Raw genomic sequence first — 19,771 nt, 5'->3', positions numbered from 1 at the left:
GGCTAAAATCCTGTAGCTAAGCAGATTTGTAAGTGTTTTATATTTAGCGAGCCCTAGCTAGTGCGGGGTCTAACCCTCCCACCGCTCAGGTTCTGATGTCTAGTTTGAGCAGAGCTGGAGAAAGCCAAGGGGTCATGACAGCCCCCAGGCTCCACCCTCCAAGGCCTTCTCCTCTGTTCTTGAGCTGAGCTCTCTCACACTTGGGTGTTTATTTTCACACATAGTCACACGGTGGTTGTACTGGTGTGCTTGTTTTTACACTCCTCTCCTGCTGTGGAAAGCCCTGTCTGAATTTTAGGTTGTGGATTCTGTCCTTCTCACCCAGCTGAGTGTTAAATAGTTTCTGAGTGCGCATTCGGAGTGCCTGGAAGTTATTGTAATTAGCAAAAAACTGTGTTTTCATCTCTCTTGGTGACTGATAGAGAAAGAATCCTCCTGTGAACAGAATCAGCTTCAGATCTCTAGCCGGAGAGTTGGGAATTGAGCTGCCACAGTAAACAGCTGACATAACAGAAGCGGCAATGATCCCCCATTAAATGTCTTGCAGCCGATAGGGGCTCCGGGGATAATTGACTTTCCAGCAGGAATTACTGGCTCAAACAAAATCACCGGGCATTAGGGCAACCTACTGCATCTTTTGAAAGGGGGACTGTAACTCTGTCTGGTTTTGCTGACCTGACAGGCATAATTCATCTTGATTATTCATTGTGCTGGTTGCCACCAGATGATACCAGATTTCTGTTGACTGTAATTACAATGTGGGGGTGAATCTTAGCTTTTTTTCTTTTTCTTTTTTTTAAAATAGTGTTTCTTCCACTTGGTTATTGGCTTCCCTGAGCTGAGGAGCTATAGGGAGATCTCTAACAATGTCTGCCTGGGGAGATGATGAGTGCACAGTCAGATAGCATTTACTGAGCACTTCCTTACACACTTCTCTTGTGAGATAAGCGGGGAAACAATTTGGTGTAGCCTGTTTCATTTCAGCTGACAGAGTGTCACTTCTTGGTTATACTTACCTCACTATGTACTAAATTGCTGCTATCAGGAAGCGGGCCTACATCTCCGAGCCCTCTTTGAGTAGGGGAGGCAAAGTATGGTCCCAAAATATAACTGAATAATACCTCCTGCATTCAGGCAAGCTTGATTAGAGGGGAAGATAGGAAAGAAGGGAATTAGACCAGGCTTTTATGTTATTGACAAAGTTTTACAGTGAGATCCCTATGCAGTCCAAAGAATGTCCTCCCAGGAAACCTCTGCCCCTCATCCCCAGAAGCCCCTCCCCAACCATTTCCACACCCCAGTGCTCACGCATGCACCTGTAGTCCTGGGGGAGCGATGAGAGAGTGACAGGCCTGCTGCATCTAGCCCCATCCACTGGGTCCTCCACTGACCAGTGTAGACTTCTACCATGACATTTCATGTTCCCCACTAGCAGAGGGCCTTTTTGACTCTTCTGTGCAGTATGTGTGTATATTTTTTGAAGGGGTGCCTAATTGATTCAAATAGCCAGTTAATACCTTTTTTTAATTTTATTTTTTTAATGCTTTTTATTTATTTATTTATTTATTAATTTTTTTTAATGTTTTATTTATTTCTAGGAGAGAGAGAGAGAGAGAGAGACAGCGTGAGCAGGGGAGGGTCAGAGAGAGAGAGAGTCACAGACTCTGAAACAGGCTCCAGGCTCTGAGCTGGCAGTCAGCACAGAGCCCAACGCGGGGCTCGAACCCACGAACCGCGAGATCATGACCTGAGCGAAAGTCGGACTCTTAACCGACTAAGCCACCCGGGCGCCCCTAATGCTTTTTATTTTTGAGAGAGAGAGAGAGAGAGAGAGACAGCATGAGCAGGGGAGGGTCAGAGAGAGAGGGAGATACAGGCTCCTGTATACAGGAGATACTCTCTCTGAGAGAATCCGAAGACAGGCTCCAGGCTCTGAGCTAGCTGTCAGTACAGAGCCTGACGTGGGGCTCCAAACCACGAACTGTTGAGATCATGATCTGAGCTGAAGTCGGGCGCTTAACCAACTGAGCCATCCAGGTGCCCCAGTTGATGCCTTTTAGCAATGATTATAGTTCGTCAGGCATTCTCTGGGGCCCACTAAGTGCTGGCATTGTGCTCTGTGCTGGGTCTACAAAGATGGATGAGAAACTTCTGCTTTCAAGGAGCTTATGATATGGTGAGGATGATAGATAATTCCAAAATATGTTAAAGTCTAAGCTCAAAATGTACAGAGATTTCTTTCAGAGTACTTAGTGCAGCTGGGGGTGAAGGGAAGGCTTCCCCCAGAATGTGTTGCCTAATCTAAGGAGTAAGACTTACCCAACTGAATAAAGGCAGGAAGCGGGTTCCAAGAACATAAACAAAGGCATATTTGCCATTTCCTCTTAATTGGCTGAATGGTGTTGGTTTAACCTAATCAATTAAATTAGGATTAGGTTTTCATTATTTCTCTAGTAGAAATGAATTTCATCCTGGGGGCACAGTCTGTATACCTCGGGAATAACGTCAAGCTCTCAAGGCTGTCATATCACTTGGGAGCTCTGGTCACTAGACTTCCAGCTTCTAGTGGTGAGGCTTAGCGGAGAGACCAGAACTGCAGGGCCTGCTCTCTGTGATCATTTATCCTCCACTGAGAGCGGTCATGTAGCTTTACAACATACTGTGTAGTGTACAGACATGCCGTAAAATCACACAAACATGTATGCTGTACAGAACCTGAGGAAAAGTGGCACATCTCAGAGCGATGGCTTCTGGAGGACCAGCTAGGGGTGCACAGGTTCTCAGAAAGTTGGGCCTTTGTGTCCTCCTCTTCCAGGATTATCAAGGATAAGTAACATCCACCCTCCTCCCGCCAGCTGAACCGGATTCTTCCCCCTGACTCCCTCTTACTTTGGAACCATAACTGAAAGCAAGAGAACAAGTAAGAGCTTCAGAGGCCATTACCTGAGCAGTCGTACAGTCTGAGCCAAGACAGCACAACTGCTGAGGGTCTTCGTCTTCGCTCCAAAAGATTGCCTAGTCCTCTGTCACTGTCTCCTATTCCCTTCTGAACTCTGTGCTTTGTTCTCCTTTAGAATGGTGGTTTGGCCTGGAGTGATGATGCGGACGGAGGCCGGGGAAGAGAGATCTCTCGAGATTTTGCCAAGGTCTGTAACGTCTCCTTTGTGGTAATGCATGGGGCAGCACTGCAGTGGGTTGTTAAATCTGATCCCCAAGGAATAAGGGCAGGAATGGCCCGTGGATCACATTTGTGGTCCTACAGATAGATGGTTGTGTGTCTCTGGTGGAAGACTTCCTGCATTAGACGGAATTTTTCATTGTGTTTTTTTCTGGGGGACCGGGATTGCAGCTGTATGAACTGGATGGTGACCCGGAAAGGAAAGAGTTCCTGGATGACCTCTTCGTCTTTATGCAGAAGAGGGGTGAGTGTGCAGTCTCTTCAGTTTTTCAGCTCAGTGAATATTCACTGAGCGTTTACTGTGTATGTCGCCATTCTCCCTGCAGAGGGCCAGCATCTTAGCCCGGGATGGCAAGAGGCACTTACTCCTGAGTGGTTCCGGCCCTCACAGAGTAGTTGACAGCCAAATCAGAGAGGGCGGAGAGGGCCTTGGCAGAAGAGAAATGGAATGGTCAATCCAGATTTGGTCCTGCCTTATTTTTGTTGCTCCCTTCTGATTAACTGGCCTCTCTGGTGTTATTTCAAATTCACACGTACTTTCTCTTAGCCGTATAGCAGCTTTGGACATCGCTTAAACCAGGTTTCTTCTTGGCATACCTAGTCCTGCAGAGACTGAGAAGGCCAGTAAAAGACTAGAGGTCCCTCAGAATTTGTTGAGAGGATCTGAAACGATCCGTGAAAAGGAAAAGGCTAACTCTTTTTTTCTTATCCATTGCCTCTGGGTTTTGCACCCCCTGGCTTGGTTTGGGGCACTCTGTGTGGGCGCCCGCTTTATAATGCATCTTCTCACTTCTCTGTCCTTCTCTCCTTCTCACCTCCACCCCCCACTCCAAACATCTCCACTTTGGACCCTGGCGGGACTGAGTCTTGAGCCAAGTGACTCAACTTCCTGGCTTTATATCCTGTCAAAGCAATGGGTTCACCAGCCAAGTCAGGAAGCATTGCCAGAAAGCCAGCCTCTCTAGAAGGTCCTCAGCAACCTGTGTAGCTCTACCTTCATCACCCTCAGGACATAACAGAGCTGTTCCCACCAGCCTCTTGCCTGGGACCCTGCCTGTGTCTAATTGTGTGTCTCTCGGTTTCTGTGTCCACTCCTTTATGGAGACCCGGGAATGAAATCTTCCTCTTTATCTTAGGCTGAGCTATAATGGCAGCCCCCAGCAGGTACTATTCTGTGTTTCTCTCCCTCTTCCCCCTGGCCCCTGGCACACCCATCCCTCTCTCTCTCCCTTCCTCTTCCTCTACCTTCTAAAGCCTCACTGCTGTCCTAGTAGCGTGCATGTTACTGCTGGTTTGCCTACAAAGGTAATCGGAAGTTTTGCGTCTCTGTGTCCTCCCATCCCCAAGCCTCTCGGAGCTGTCCAGGCAGCCCACGGTTTCCTCCTCCAGCTGCTATCTGGAGCTGCATGTGCCAGTGCAAAACAAGACTATAATCCCCCGAAGATAATGTGACTGGCAGCAGTGAAACTCCCTGGTTGCCCTGAGAGCGAAAAATCCACTTAATACTTCGGTCTCCCTTCCAATTACCTTTTAATTATTTACAAGCTCCACAAGCCCAGCTGGTGCAAACCCAGGAGCTGAGCTCGTCTCAGAGGGGCTGCTGCAGCGATATAGATTTTAATCAGCAGTGTGGCTCCCCTGTTTTCTTTTCCACTTTATTGTCTCCCTTCCTGGAATGATTTTTAAAGGAGAACGGAAGTGAGATCAGCCCAGCCAAGAGTGAGTGTCGGAAATTATTTGTGTACTACTGTGCGTCCCCACTAGATTCGGAGCTCCTTGAGGACAGCCACTCCGTCATTTCTTTGTGTCCCTGGTGCTCACACAGGCCAAGGCAGGGAGGTGCTCGAGATGTGTTTGCCGGGCGAGCAGTCCTGACTCAGTTTTCCAAACTCAGCTGCCCCCACAGGAAGGCCAAGCTGCCCCGCGCTGGACAGCCAGCCCATAATTGGAAGTCAGCAGCAGAAAGCAGCATGTGCCGGGAAGCCCAGACTGCCATCTAGGCTGTTTCTGAGCAACCCTGAAGCAGGAGTGAGTGACTCCCTTTGATCGTGTCAGTTTATGGGTATTTAGGCTAGCAGATCTTTTTCTGTCCTCAGCACTTAAGGTAGGTATTTCACTGTTTGCCGGCATCACCCATAGAAAGGAAACAGTGGAGTCCATTTTGCTTCTTGTTAGTTCCCCAAATACAAGGTTTCTCAGCCTCAGCATATTTACTTCGGGGACTGGACAGTCCTTTGTCGTCGGGGCACCCCCTCCCTCTTAGTCGTGATAACCAAAAACATCTCTAGATATTCTAAGTGTCCCCTAGGGAAGAAAAGCACCCCCTGCCCTCCCCATTGAGAACCACCACTAGAAGGATGGGCCAGAGGGTGAAGTTGTAAAATTTCCTTTGCAGAGAAACTCTTTATGGAAATCATCTTCCCTCCACTCGGGCCACTCTGCCTGAGGGTGGCGGGGGCCTGTGCCAAGCATTATCACAAGCACCCCTCCTGTGGCCAAGTGTCTAAGGAATGGGTGTTGGGCCCCTGTCCGCCCCTCCCCCGGATTGGAGGTGACAGGTGGAAGACCCACACAGGCAGAGGCAAAGCGTGCTGGCACCCGTGGGCCAGGCACAGCCTGGAGACCCCTTCCTTGTCTGTGGCCTGGGTGAATCAGCTGGCTCTGGACCGAAGAGCCGTGTCTGGCCAAGAAGTTAGCACTGTGATCTGTGGACACAGAACATGGAGCGTGTCACCGGAGCTGGGCCTTCAGGGAGCTTGCTGTGCCAAGCGGTGGGTCCTGGGGGTAGAGAGGGGAGCATGAGGCGCGGTGACAGCGTGGACGTTGTTCCCTCTAAACTCGTTGCGCTGTCCTCTCTGGAGCACTAGCATCTGCTAGTAAACTAGATTGTTTGGCCCAGGACCACTGGGAGCAGATCACGGTTTTACTCATGTGAGGCTTGCTGTCTTTGCTCTTCACACAGTGGTGAGACCAAGGGCCCCTAGACATTTGTGACCGATTCGTCGCTCCCAAATCAGAGCATCTGGGGCACTCAGGAGCCAGATATTGTTAGCTGGGTTGGAGGAAAAGCCTCGAAGGCCTCGGCAGCAGGCCGACGACTCTTCCTCCAGAGCTAATGGGAAGGACACACATAGATTTCACAAGAGCCACTGAAAGCGGCCTGAGTCTGAAAGGCTTGGTGCCTCCCACCTGGGCTGTGAGAGGGGCCAGGGGGGCTTTGACACTGCGGGCCGCACCGCAGGGGATGTGGACGGGGCCCCAAGGGAGGCAGCAACTGCAGCTGCAGGTGATAAAACGGCTGTCCTGTCCGGCGGGAGAGGGGCTGCGCCGCAACCGCTGCTTTATGCCGTGTCTCCTTTGCCTGGATCGGCCACAACAGATGGGCCTTTCAGCTCCAGGCACCTCGGTTTCTGGGCCAGACCAGGGGGACTTGCACCCTGGTGACCCCTCCCCCACCATCGGAGCAAGCTACCCTAGGAGGAGCTTGAGAAGAGGCCAAGGCAGCGCCCCTTGTCGGACTCGCTGCCTCCTGCCTGCCTTGGGAAAGGGCCACTGCAGCCCCCCGGCAGGCACATGGCAGGGGACAGAGCTGGAGGCGCAGTGCAGAGCGGGGCTCGCGTCTCCCTGGTCTCCGAGGTCTCCAGCAAAGCATTCTCCTGGGCACCGCCCTTTCCTTACGTGCAAACTGTGAGGGTTCAATTAGAGTAAATCTGGAAGTTTCTTCCAAGTTCTGTGTTTTGTATTATGTCCATGATTGTGTCTTTTGAGCTACCAACAACAGATGAGTCGCCCTCAGTGACCAAAAAGATAGCACTTTTCTATCAAAACAGTGGTGTAAAAACAATACTAAGGGGACGCCTGGGTGGCTCAGTCGGTTAAGCTTCCGACTTCAGCCCAGGTCATGATCTCATGGTTTGTGAGTTTGAGCCCTGAGTCAGGCTCTGTGCTGACAGCTCAGAGCCTGAAGCCTGCTTTGGATTCTTTGTCTCCCTGTCTCTCTGTCCCTCCCCAGTTCATGCTCTGTCTCTATCTATCAAAAATAAATGTAAAAAAAAAAGGTATTAAAAAAAAAAAAAAACTATACTGAGGAGCCCAAGACCAAGTGCTTCTCCTCTTTCCATGCCTAAGCCAAATTGAATTAAACAAGTTGCTTTTGATCCTGCCCCCTGCCCATGTTTCTCTGGAAAGACTGGTTAGATTTCAGAGTTCTGACACCCCTTCTTGCTTACCTTTTGCTGTGTGCACACGCACATGCATGTCTGTGTAGAAAATACACATGTATTTCTTTGCAAAAAATAAAGCCAACCCGTTATAAATAAAATCCTCTGGCTAATTGAACTGACTGTGGGTGGTTTCTGAGAGTTCATTCCACGATAGATTTTCCAGGGGGGGACGTCTAGGTAGGCCGAAGGGGGACTAATTTGAAAGTCTGATAAGCAAGGGCTTATAAACAATTCCATTCTTCAAGATTCTCTAGGTGGTAAAATAGAAAGAAATACATCATCAAAGAGGAGGAAGAGGATGATTTTGCTGTTATTTTTATTATCCTGTGTATTTTATAGAACCCTTTCAACCCATTTTCTGATTTGCTGCTCCCCACAGCTCCAGCTCTGAGGGGTAGAGAGAGCAAAGGTTTCCAGGTTAAGTGACTTGCCTAAGGCCACAGAGCCGACCTGCACTTGTCCCCTAACTCCCAGGCCAGTGCTCTTTCCCTCTCCTGCAGCGCCTTTGAGAAAGGGCCCCTCGTGCCAGCGGCTCCATCACTTCCTGTTCAGGCGGTGGGCGGGCTTTGTCTCCTTCAGCCTTCTGAGCCCCACAGAGCATGCTGGTCTGCCTCTGCGGGTCAGCGTGTGGTAGGGTCTGACAGCGTCTAGCTGATGAACACGGGGGTAGGACTGCTCGTGTGAGAGAGGTCTCAGGGCAAGGCCTGCCTCTCAGGGAAGGGCAGATGTGACAATTCACAGTAGCACAGAAGCTGCCATCTGTCAAGGCAGGATGGAGGTGGGAGGGGCACAGGAGATGGAAGCTCTAACACGTCTTCTGAGCACCCAGAGCACCCACGGACAAGGCTCTCCTCTCCCTGCCCTAGCTGGGCACACCAGGTGACTGAACTGCTTAGTCACGTGGAGAACAAGCTTTGTCAAGACCTCACCCAGAGAACTGCCCTCCTCCCCCCACTAATTCTGTTCAAGGCTGCAAACTGACCTTGGTTTTCCCAGATGGATTGTTGAATCTGTTTTTGATGTGTATATACAAAGAATTTACTGTGGGAAAAGGGCTTGGTCTGCCTCAAAGTGCGATTTGAGTGTTTTTCCTTCTGTTGTGTGCTTATCTATCCATCTCAGGCAAGGAAATGTTCATGACATATATCGCTCTGCCTTTTGGTAGAAGCAGTTTCTCATATATTCTTTGTATCTTGCAGTTAATGGTCTATGCCATGAACACTCTTCCTGATAGACTAGAATACGTGTCTGTGTCAGATGAAACAGGCTTTGAGGCTTCATTTTCTAACTTTAGCCCCAAATGAAAGTCTAAAATGCAAATATTTATCTTCTGATTGGCCTTTGTCTGAGGCCAAATCTTTTTTTCTCTCCAGGTGTTCCAACTACTATTAATATACTTAGTTTTTTTTCCTTTTTTTCCACTTAAAATAGTCATTTAATATCCTATATCTACTCAGCTATCCCTAATAACAGGAAGGGATCCTGGTTTTTGGAAGGCATGATTAATTTGCAGAGCCCAGTTTTGTCATTAAATTCAGCCTTTTCTCCTTCAAATCTTTTACTGATACTTCTAGCATTGGTAAAATTGAGTTGATAGTTTGCCCTTCTTTGTTCCAAGTGAGCTAATATTTAGTACCTCATAAAAAAGGGGTGGTGTAGGAATAGTCTAAAGCAAGGATTTGGTCCATTTACATGGTGAGATCTACTGAGTATTGAGAAGCCAGCGGCCTGGATTGGCAATGGAAGACAGTCATGAACTGCCTAGGCCGAAAGGTCCTTGAGTTGTTGTGCCTTTCCTCAGGCAGCCTCCCACCCCCCTCTCTCGGAGACACCAGCTAGGTCTGTCAGCAGCAGCAGTCAGGGAAAGCAGAGACCTGTGATCCACCTCCTTCTAAGTCCTTGGCCAACTTTTCTAAACGTAGTTTTTAAGGAAAGAGACAGCACGGCCCTTAGAACTTCAACTAAAGCAATTAGTCTTGAGCTAGAGTATCAAAGAGGGTGAGGAGTTTGGGGTGCCTGGGTGGCTCAGTCAGCTAAGTGTCCCAAGTCTTGATTTTGGCCCCGGGTCATGATCTCACGGTTCTCAAGTTTGAGCCCTGCATCAGGCTCTGGGCTGATAGTGTGTGGAGCCTGCTTGGAATATTCTCTCCTCTCTCCCTCTCCCTCTCTCTCTTCCTTCCTCCCTTCCTCCCTCCTCCTTCCCACTTTGGCCCTCCCCTGCTCATATGTGTGTACTCTCTCTTAAATTTTTTGTTTAAAAAGATGAGGAGTTTAACAGTCTCTCAGGTTGTGGTGCCTCCAGTACTCCCGTGCATTGCTGCTGGGCATATAAATGGGCATAACCACTCTGGAAGTTTATTGGGTGGTGTTTAGTGTAGCTAAGCGTATGCCGGGCCCTGTTACCCGGCAATTCTGCTTGCAGGTGTATTCCCAAAGCAGTGAATGTTGTGTTCACTGAAAGACAGCTCAAGAATATTCAGAGCACAGGGCACCTGGGTGGCTCAGTCGGTTAAGCATACAACTTTGGCTCAGAGGGTCGTGATCTCACAGTCTGTGGGTTCGAGCCCCACGTTGGGCTCTGTGCTGACAGCCCAGAGCCTGGAGCCTGCTTGGGATTCTGTGTCACCCTCTCTCTCTGCCCCTTCCCCGCTCGCTCTCTGTCTCTCAAATACAATAAAGACACTAAAAAAAAATAAAAAATAAATATTCAGAGCAGTATCATGCATTAGAGCCCAAAACTGGAAAGAACCCACTGACCCACTGCCCCATCAGTATAGAGCGGACAGGTAGGTAAATGGTGCCAACGTTGGATAGCGGAATACTGCACAGCAGTAAAAAGGAACAGACTGCTTTACGCACTGGAGGGTTCTCACAGACCTAATGTTGAGCAAAAGAAGCCAGACACCAAAGAGTAATGTTACATGACTACACGTATGTAAAGTTCAAGCAAACCATCTGTGGTGATACATGTCAGGATAATGGCTACCTCCTGGGAGAGAAGAGGTGGGGAATGCATATTGATTGGGAAGGGGCATGAGAATTTTCTGGGGTGCTAGAAATGTTCTGTATTTAGATCTGAGAAATGGTTACAGGGGTGTACACAGAAGTAAAACCAGTGAGCCGCGTGCTTAAGATTAGTGGCCTGTTGTGTGTGTCTGCTGGGACCACTCAGTGGGAAACCAGAGGTGGAGAGCTTAAAGATACTTGTCAGTCCAGCATTGGGGTATTTGCGCATCTTGCCTCTGCTCTGCTCTATGGGACAGTCAGCTACACGCTGCACTGCACGCTGCCAGACACGGCTGCCCAGTTTCCTGGCGTGAGGTATTTTCTACATAAACAAGTTGGGAGAAAAATCACCCGTCATTTCTTTGCCTGTTCCTGGGTGGCGGGACCAGAGCAGGGCGAGAATGAATATGCAGAAGAATGGGCAGGAAGCCCGTCTGTCTGCCTGTGCACATTCCCCACTTAACACGGGTCTTCATTCTTTTAGGCTCTCCTGCGACTGCCTGGCTCTCTTGACAGGCAATGGAAATGATTAATGATCATTTTCAAAGCCAGGAAAAAGCAGTGAGGGTCCTTGGCAGGGCCACGTCCTGGGTCCTGGGCCCTCACCCCTGATCAGTGGGCAGGAGGGCAGCCATGTGACTGACTGGGGTCCTTGCCCCCGACTGTGCCTTGTCTTCATTGGAACAGGCTCGTTTTCTGTGGTGGGATGGAAGTCCCTTCTCCTGTCTCTGTCTCCAGTGCCCAAGGAGGCCATCTCCTCCTTCTGCCTCACCCCTACCCCTTATCCCTGTGTCCACAGTCTTAGTGGCAGGAAGGGGAGCAGAGTACCAGGGAGCAGCTTTTGTTTGGCTCCATGTGGATACAAGTTCCCAGTGACAGCTCTGGCCTTGCTAGTGCCGGTGCCCAGCGGCGTTCCCACCACCCAAGGGTTAAAGCCCAGGGAGCCCCACAGCCTCGCTGGGTCCCTGGCCCTCATAAAAGCCTTTTCTACATAGTCCCTTGGGCTGCCTCGGGCTCCCTGGCTGAAATCTGATAAGGGCCCTCTTTGTTGGAACTGTCAGTCTCCTTTATTGAGGAGGGAACTGGAGACCAGCGGCATTTCTTGGGGTACAGATAAGGCCCTGGATTCCTGTCAGAGGGAGCATGATTAATTACCCTCAATCCTAGCTCCTGCTTTGATAGCAGTGACTGACAGTACACAGGCTTCCCCATCAGGTGCTCACGCCCCCTTGGGGAGGCCTGCTGGGGGCGGAGATTCAGCCTCCTGCAGGGCCAAGGCTAGTGACCCACAGAACGCTCTATAGCAAAGATTGTTTGCCTCCTTCCTGGTTCTCTGCAGGTTGCTTTTGCTTTTATTGTAGACAGAGATCTGTTACCTTCCAGGTGAAGAGCCTCCTTAGAGGAAGATACAATCCAGCCCAGACTGCAGGCCAGAGACACCCCCTTCCCTGCAACGCTGGGGAAAGAGCATATGGACCTAGTCCTTAGCCACACAGGGTCCTTCGTAGGACAAGTTCCTAAACCATCCACCTCAAGGTCACTTGGCAACATTTCATAATTCAGGCAAGCTCCTAAAACCAACTCACCCTCCCTTCGGCAGTAATCACAGCAATCCGTTTTTGTTGTAAGTTTTTATTCATAGACTCATAGAACTGAAAGTCATCTAACCCAAATTCCTTATTTCACAGATGGAGAGACTTAGACCCAAGTATGTCAGTCTCTCGTCCCCATTCCCCAGTAGGATGTATTGGTTCTCTTTCTTGTTCAGAAGGTGGACTCCACCAAAAGGCCTCCCCCTCGCCCTTCATAGCTGAGCCTCCCTGAGGCAAGGGAGATGGCTGTGGGCCCTTGAAGCACAGAGCAGACTGCAGAGACAGACCAGTCTGAGGATCCTTTTTCTCCCGTTGGTCTCGAAGCCAGGGCAGGTTTTGTGTATGGATTGTCTGGACAATGTGAGAAATCCGTACCGTCATCTGGAGCTATCGCTCATGGTAGCCTCTGTTTTGTTTCCGACAGTATCGGGGCACCTCCTGCCCTGGGAGCTATTTTTGGTGGTTTCACAGAGGGCCAGACTCCGGGAAGAAAGCACCCTGTCCCCTTATCCACTCATCTCTGCACCAGGGTGCCAGTGGAGCCCAGACCTGTGGTTTCTCCCCAGAGGTGCTGGAAAGAGGCCACATTTTGGTTAGATTTACGGCCTATGACTTCAGATGCCACTATGCCCCTTTCTTGCCGTCTCTGTTTCCTCTGCCCTGAGCAGTTCTCAGCCACATGCAGTCACTCTGTGTGACTATCAGAAGGTGAACTTTTCATGAAATTTCTGCATCTGTAACATTGTCGTCTCTCAAAGAAGCCATGTCAGATGGCTAGACAGTCCAGTGACTACCCGAGAGTAGCCTCCAGAGGTGGTGTGAGTGACCCCTACGAACCTCTCGTGGTTCATAGCCACACCTCCTCTTCAAACAAAATCAGCGTAAACGGCTTGGTTGCTTTCTGTTCTCCTGGCTTGCCTCCGTGAATGACCATGTCCAACAGTAAATATACCCTTTACGTTTGAAGATTACCACCGTCAGAGATTGTAATGAAAATAGAGCAAACTCTGAAGGCCATTTGCAAAAGCAAAATCTGGATTTGGAAAACCAGGTACATAGCGCGACTCTGTGACCGCTGGGGACAGCAGCCCGTCAGCTGGGCAAGCCTGCCTCGTGGCTGGTTCCACACTGAGCTGCGCCCGTCTCTGCGTGGCATGGCCCCGGCCGCCTTCCACTCTCTAACATGCTGCCCCTTCTCTTTGACTCCACTGAGTGTGTTCATGGTTTCTTTACCTTCTCAAACCTTCCCCACCCCGAGCTCTCCATCCATCCTCCTGCTGCTTGTCCACTTTTCATGGCACCTGGATGCAAAGAGCTGAACCACCCTGGGCCTCGCTTCCCCCAATCTGTTTACTAGGGTCACGACCCTAATAAACCTGCTGGAACCTGAGAAGAGATGGTGACTTCTGTTCAGGGTTGTCAGCATCAGACACCTGACTTGATCCTGGTGACGGGTCTGGCGGGCACACCGCAAGCATAAGAGCACCTGAGATTCCAAGTTGGGTAACCCAGAGCTGCCATCTGTGGCTCTGAGGAGTATTTTTTCCCCAATCTGCACGGTAGTCTAGTTTATTACACACTAATACTTAAGACATGGTGAAGGAGAAGCAGTCTCTGCCTTCACAGAGCTGATGGTCCTCCTGGGCCACCAGGTGAACGAACATATGTGAAATGATCGGAGACTAATTATCACTGAACTTGAAGGGTCGTAACAGGAATTCGGAGAGAGAAGAAATCCCCATGAACTAGGACAGCTGGCAGATTCTTCCTGAAGGCCAATATAGAGAGGACTTAAGCAGAGGCAGGTCATGTTAGGCTTGTTGAAGGAGAGCACAACCCAAGTGGGCCTGGTTTGGGGACTGTCGTGAGGAGACCCAGCTAGTGAGTGAGTGAGTTATCAGGTTGCTTGAAATGTTTCGTAGGTAAGCTTTTAAGGGTGTTGGGGCCCCAGGTGATGAGACTGGGCATGTGGGGCGGGATGGGCAGGCGTAAGAGCCTGTAGGTGAACAAGGAAGCCGGTGCTGTGCTGGCAGCCGTGCACAGGTTGAGCGCAAGGGTAAGAGGCCGCTATGGGCCGGAAAGGCAGATATGTTTGAGAGGCGCCTCAAAGGAAGGATCGGCAGAGCCTCCTAACACCCTCAAGGCGGGTGATAGGGGAGAGAAGAGCCGGTGCTGCCCAAGACCTCAGAGGGTGACAGTGTTACTGCAAGAAAAGGAAGTGATGGGAACAGAGGGGCTGGCTTGGGGATAAGGGTGAGCTCAGTGTGAACATTCTGACTTGGAAGCGAACAGGGCACTGTGAAGATGTTCTGGAAGCTTCTGGAAATGTGAAGGGACCTTGGGAGTGGCTCTTCCAGGGTCTCCGGGCGATGCCATGAGGGTGTAAACTCACCTGGGCCATGAATGTGCTCAGGTAGACAGGCCTCCCGAAGGGTGTGGACCTTAGCCCTGTCCTGCCAGGGGACCAAGCTCTGCCACTCTAGGCTCTCATTGGTTATGTCGGGAATCAGGCTCCCCGTCCAGAACGGCACAGGGAGAAAAAGTTAACCAACACAAGCTATGTGTCTTGGCAGTGTACCCACCGTCCTCTGAATATTTTAACTTTGGAGTCTTTGGATCTAACACTCTGACCCCTTTGTTTTGACCCTCCAAGGACCGGCTGATCAAGACAAAGTTCTTGGAGACCTCCTGCCCCCTCCCCATACTTAGAAAAGAGGCCTGGGGCTGCCATAAGAGCTCCACATACATGTTCATGCTCAGGCTGTTTGCTCCTCATGCCTCTAGCTTGAATTATCCTGTAAAAGAGTTGATGAGGCCAGCGTTCCAGGGCTAGGAAGAAAATCCCATTCCTTGAGAGGAAAGAAGCAGGAAGAGCTGAAATAAACAGCACTTCTGGAAAATCAAGCTGGCTTACCATCCACCAGGCAGTCCGTGAGACCTCAGCAAGGCTGGGGCGGTGGGAGGGGGCCCAGGCAGAGGAGAGCAGCCTGTGTACAGTAAAAGGAGTTCGCCATCAAAAGGCAACAAGTCTCATACCCTGCCCTGGACGGTGACCCTTCCCTGCGGAATTCTCCCCTCTGACCTCCAGATCATTAATCCTGAGGCTGCCAAATGACAGTCATCCATCACGCCTCCTGACGAGCATCCCAGCCGCCTGTGAAAGAGCCCCAGCCCCGCCCTCCCTGCCGTCCCCTGGTGCTCATTAGCAGGCCTTCCTGCCTGGTGCCAGGTTTCCTAATCAAGTCCCTGGCTCCTCTCACTTCCCTTCGGGGCCAGTGGCGGAAGCTGCCCTGACCCTCCCTCTTGCAGAGGCCAGGCAGGGGGTGGAGTGATTAGTGGGGAGAGAACTACTGAGTGGCTTTGTATCCCCCTGGAGACTCGTGTGTCCAGCAGCTCCTTTGACTTGGTGGGGACACAGGCGAGAAAACATTTTTCCGTCCTGCCGCAGGAGAGGAGGAAGCAGGCAGTATGCAAATGAAAACACTGTTATAAAGCGCACCCAGAGCTACAAAAGACACGCCCAGGGAACTGTGTGGGTGGGTGGTGGGACGGCGGAGTGGCTTCTGAAGGCTCGAGAGGAATGTGAGTGGCCACATCGTTAGGAAAGAATCTGGACTCGTCCTGGTAGCCAAAAAAAAAGAAAACAGGCTAATGTTTTAGGCAAGACCACAAAGCCTGTGAGATGGACCTGTCTGCTCATCCCACGGAGAACTGGTAGCTAGTCTGAGAGCTTCCAGCTTTGGGAGTTGGAGTCAGATGAAAGCAGATTCACGAACGTATTTCTGACTCAGCAAAAGGTGGGCACATGCATGTCTTCTTTCTCCGCTTGATAACACAACCCTCTGTTTCTCTATTTGGACAATCACAGGGACCCCCATCAACCGAATCCCCATCATGGCCAAGCAGATCCTGGACCTGTACATGCTGTATAAGCTGGTGACGGAGAAGGGGGGCCTGGTGGAGATCATCAACAAAAAGATCTGGCGGGAGATCACCAAAGGCCTGAACCTGCCCACGTCGATCACCAGCGCCGCCTTTACCCTGAGGACCCAGTGAGTGGCCAGGGCCCTAGGGAAAGGAAGCTGAGGCTGGAGAATGGGGGTGTTTTAACCTAGAGGAGAGGAAGGAAGGAAATTCCACTGTGCAGTGAGCAAGATGAGCGGAATTCCCGATGCAGCCAGGAGCTTTCTGAGATGAGTCCCTCTCAACCTAAGTAAGGATGAGAGCCACCATTTCCCAAGTGCGTCCCTGGGCTACCTTGCCATTCTCTTTTTTTCGGGTGTCCCCATCAACTCCATGAGGTAGATGTTACGCCATTTTTCAGAAAACAAAATCTGAGCCTCCAAGATCATAGTTTGGTCCAGGCTATAGCAGCTAGCTAAGGTTCATCCCCAGGCTCCTGGCCCTGCATCCGCTCCTTCTGGGACGTAGCCTCCCAGACACACCCCCACCCTAAGCCTTAGCCGTTCCTACCTGACCTTCCGCGCCCAGCCACAGAGGACCGGGGATGTGGGACCCATCTTTGCAACCATATGAATTAATTCCGAGGGTAACAGGAGCAGGGGAAGCAAGAGTAGCCCGAGGGGCATCCACTCTTCCCAGCACACCGGCTGCTGCTCTCTGAAAGGTGTGGAACGAGCAGCCGTGACAGTGCCTCAGAGCCCTGTGCAAAAGTGGAAGGGTTTTATCTCTGGAGCTGTTCCAGCAGGAGTCAGGGACAGCGCTATAACCAGCACAGCGGTCCTTCTCTTGAGGCCCCTGGGACATCTTCCAGGGCCACGCAGAGTGGGACAAATCACTCCTGTCTGAGCAGCGTGACTCAGAATGGTTAGGACAGCCCAGGAACCAGGAAGACCTTGCAGACACTTTCTCCCAGGGTGCTGGCACGGCACCAACACCAACACAAAACGTGAGTGAAGGTGTGCTCTCTTTCCCCGGAAGTGGTGCCCCTGAGTGGAGCAGAGGTCAGGAGAGGGTTGAGTAGCAGCTGGCAGGCCCTGGACCTTTCTCTTCTGCCAAGTGACCCTGTGTTCTAGAGGCCTGCCCCGCAGAGACCCAGAAGCTTAGACGGGGCGGCCTCTGGTGCCGTTTTGGATTATTCTCCTTGCTTCCTTCCCTTCAGGTACATGAAGTATCTCTATGCCTATGAGTGTGAGAAAAAAGCCTTGAGCTCCCCAGCCGAGCTCCAGGCAGCCATCGACGGCAACCGGCGGGAGGGCCGGCGGCCCAGCTACAGCTCCTCCCTGTTTGGCTACTCGCCTGCTGCCGCCACTGCCGCTGCCACCGGGGCCCCCGCCCTGCTCTCCCCACCCAAGATCCGCTTCCCCATCCTCGGGCTGGGCTCTAGCAGCGGCGCTACCGCCAGCAGCCCGCGGATATCCCCAGCAACCACGCTCAGGAAAGGTCTGCAGGGGCCAGGGGGGAGGAGGGCGGGCAGGGAGGGAGTGGAAGACTCTGTTAGGTGCGAGGTCGGTCTGGCTCTGGTGCCTTCCCCAGGTGATGGAGTCCCGGTGACGACGGTGCCTGTGCCAAATCGCCTGGCTGTGCCCGTGACCTTGGCAGGCCAGCAGGCCGGTACCCGGACGGCCGCGCTGGAGCAGCTGCGGGAGCGGCTGGAGTCCGGGGAGCCCCCTGAGAAAAAGGCCTCCAGGCTGTCGGAGGAGGAGCAGCGCCTGGTGCAGCAGGCCTTCCAGCGCAGCCTGCTGAGCATGGCGCGCCAGCTGCCCATGAAGATCAGGATCAACGGCAGGGGTGAGCATGGGGGTGAGCCAGGCAGCCCCTCCCCTCCTGCTGCGCCCTCCTCCCGGTTCCACTCCAGGGCCCAGCCGTCCCAGGATTGGGGTGGGGGCCCCTCCGGGGTCTACCCTCCAGGTTCCCCAAGGGTTTCCAGGCCAGAAAACCACACAGGGCTTTACCTTAACCAAGCCCACTAAAACTTGCCTCAGGCAGTGCCCTATTCTCTGTCGAAAAAGACAAGCTGTTGTTCAGTTGTTCGAGGGGGAGGAGCCAGAGACCTTCAGGCACAGCTGCTGTGTTTCTCTTCCTCCCCGGCCTTTTGATCTGTGTAAATTAAAGGGCTCAGCCTTCACCCCAGTACCTCCCCGGATGTAGGTCTGGGCCGGAAGCCGGCACCTCCATTCTGAGCCTCCAGGAGCCTCCGGGAGGGGCCAGAGTCGCCCCAGCTGCCTGTGACCCTCACAGGGGAAAGAGGAAATACCAGTTTGGCAGCATAATTGACATCTCTCCCTTCCCTTCCTCATTTTTCAGGTGCCCTACCTTCTGGACTCCTGAATTACACTCCATGCCCCTTGTTCCTTTCTCCCCTTCCCCGCCATCCCCCACATTTTCTTGGCCACTCTTGCCCTGACTCTGTCTCAGAACAAGCTTCAGCGAACTTGTGGTGGGAAGTCGGGTGTGAAGGGAGCTGTGTGCATTCGTGGGCAGCACTCCCTGCCCCACTGTCCCCAGGTGAGATGCAGGACGCTGGGGGCGACAGCCGGGCTCTGCTCTGTCACCTGCGCAGGCCATACACTGATAGAAAAGCAGCTCACCCGGAAGAAATACTTGGCGGCATGATGAAAGGGCAGAGTCTGGGGTAACCAGGCGGAGCCAGTGCCTGTAGCTTTCTACAGACCCCGGATGGTCAGGTTGAGATGGGCGCCAGGTGCCGGGCTACATGCTGGGCAGGTAGACCCTCTATTCGAGGACCAGCCAGCCTGGTTAAGGGGAGCAGGAGGAAAGGCAGGTCCTCAGAGGCAGGACTGGGCCTTACTGGTCTGCGGCTCCCCGGCCAGATGGATAGTGGATGCTTAGTGTTTGCCGAATCAGGCTGAAAGTGTCAGTGCACAGCTGTGAGCCAGGCTCGGTCTTTGCAGCCTCAGCTCCCTTTCCCGGGAGAACAGAGGGAATGTGGGAAGTGAGTGGCTCAGCAGGGAACAGAGAGAGCAAGTGATAGGACCTTGGCAAGCCTGGGTTCTCCTGCCCAACCTTACACTCAGGAGGAGGTTATCCAGATACTTTCTGGAACAGTGGGAGGCCTTGCCTGCTCTGGCTGGTCCAGGAGAGTGGGAGAGCCTCGGAGAGGACGCTGCAGTGTCGGAAGTCCTGATCAGGCCCGCTGTCTCCTTGTCCCTAGCAGAAGACAGAACAGAGGCCTCAGCTGCCGCGCTGAACCTGGCCACGGGCAGCATCGGGAGTATTAACATGTCCGTGGACATTGACGGCACCACCTATGCAGGTGAGGCTCCGGGTACTCTGAGGGCAGGCCATGGCCAGGGCCCCTCCTGTCACCCTCCCATCTGAACAGCTTCCCAGGGGGGCCTCTCTTGCGTGTAGTCTCAAGGTTTCAAAGGTTGAGTGGTTTTTCCAGACTGGAAGAGGCTGAGGATTGCCAGCAGGATGACCGATACCCCCTTTCAGCAGAGCGGTGGAGACCCTGCATCTAACCCTTTTGGACCAATGGTTGGCTCGATAGTTGCACCCATCATTTAAGCACAAGGCGTCATAATCCAGCCCATGCCCAGGGTTTAAACATCGCGTCTGCCATTACGGTCCTGTGGCGCACAGGGCTCCTCGGAAGGGTTCAGCTCCGCTCTCCCTAAACGTCGCCTGTCATTCCTTTTCTTTACAAGAGACCCAGGACTGACATGCAGGCAAAGGAATCTGAGTGCGGCAGAAATCGGCCCCTGTTGTTACAATTCCGCCCCGTCCTTTGCAGTTACCGCTCTATCTGGTTGGCCAGTTGGGTTAGCATCTCTACCAAGTCTTTCCAG

At 52.1% G+C, this 19,771-nt stretch overlaps 1 protein-coding gene across 2 annotated transcripts in view; it reads left to right on the top strand.

Moving 5' to 3' along the window:
• Positions 1-19,771, top strand: part of ARID3B (AT-rich interaction domain 3B) — a 54,273-nt gene that overhangs the window by 30,629 nt on the left and 3,873 nt on the right. The window contains exons 2-7 of one of the 2 annotated variants that reach the window (XM_077745784.1): positions 3,075-3,146; positions 3,350-3,422; positions 15,868-16,051; positions 17,122-17,402; positions 17,496-17,750; positions 19,138-19,236. In XM_077745784.1, the coding sequence (XP_077601910.1) occupies positions 3,075-3,146; positions 3,350-3,422; positions 15,868-16,051; positions 17,122-17,402; positions 17,496-17,750; positions 19,138-19,236 (964 nt within the window). The other variant, XM_077745777.1, reaches the window with a different exon arrangement.

The sequence above is a fragment of the Crocuta crocuta genome, unplaced genomic scaffold (genome assembly GCF_008692635.1).
Source record: "Crocuta crocuta isolate KB4526 unplaced genomic scaffold, BGI_CrCroc_1.0 scaffold130, whole genome shotgun sequence".
In the NCBI taxonomy this organism is placed as follows: domain Eukaryota; kingdom Metazoa; phylum Chordata; class Mammalia; order Carnivora; family Hyaenidae; genus Crocuta; species Crocuta crocuta.
Note: the sequence above shows the minus strand (reverse complement) of the source record. Positions and strands in the feature narration are given on the sequence as shown.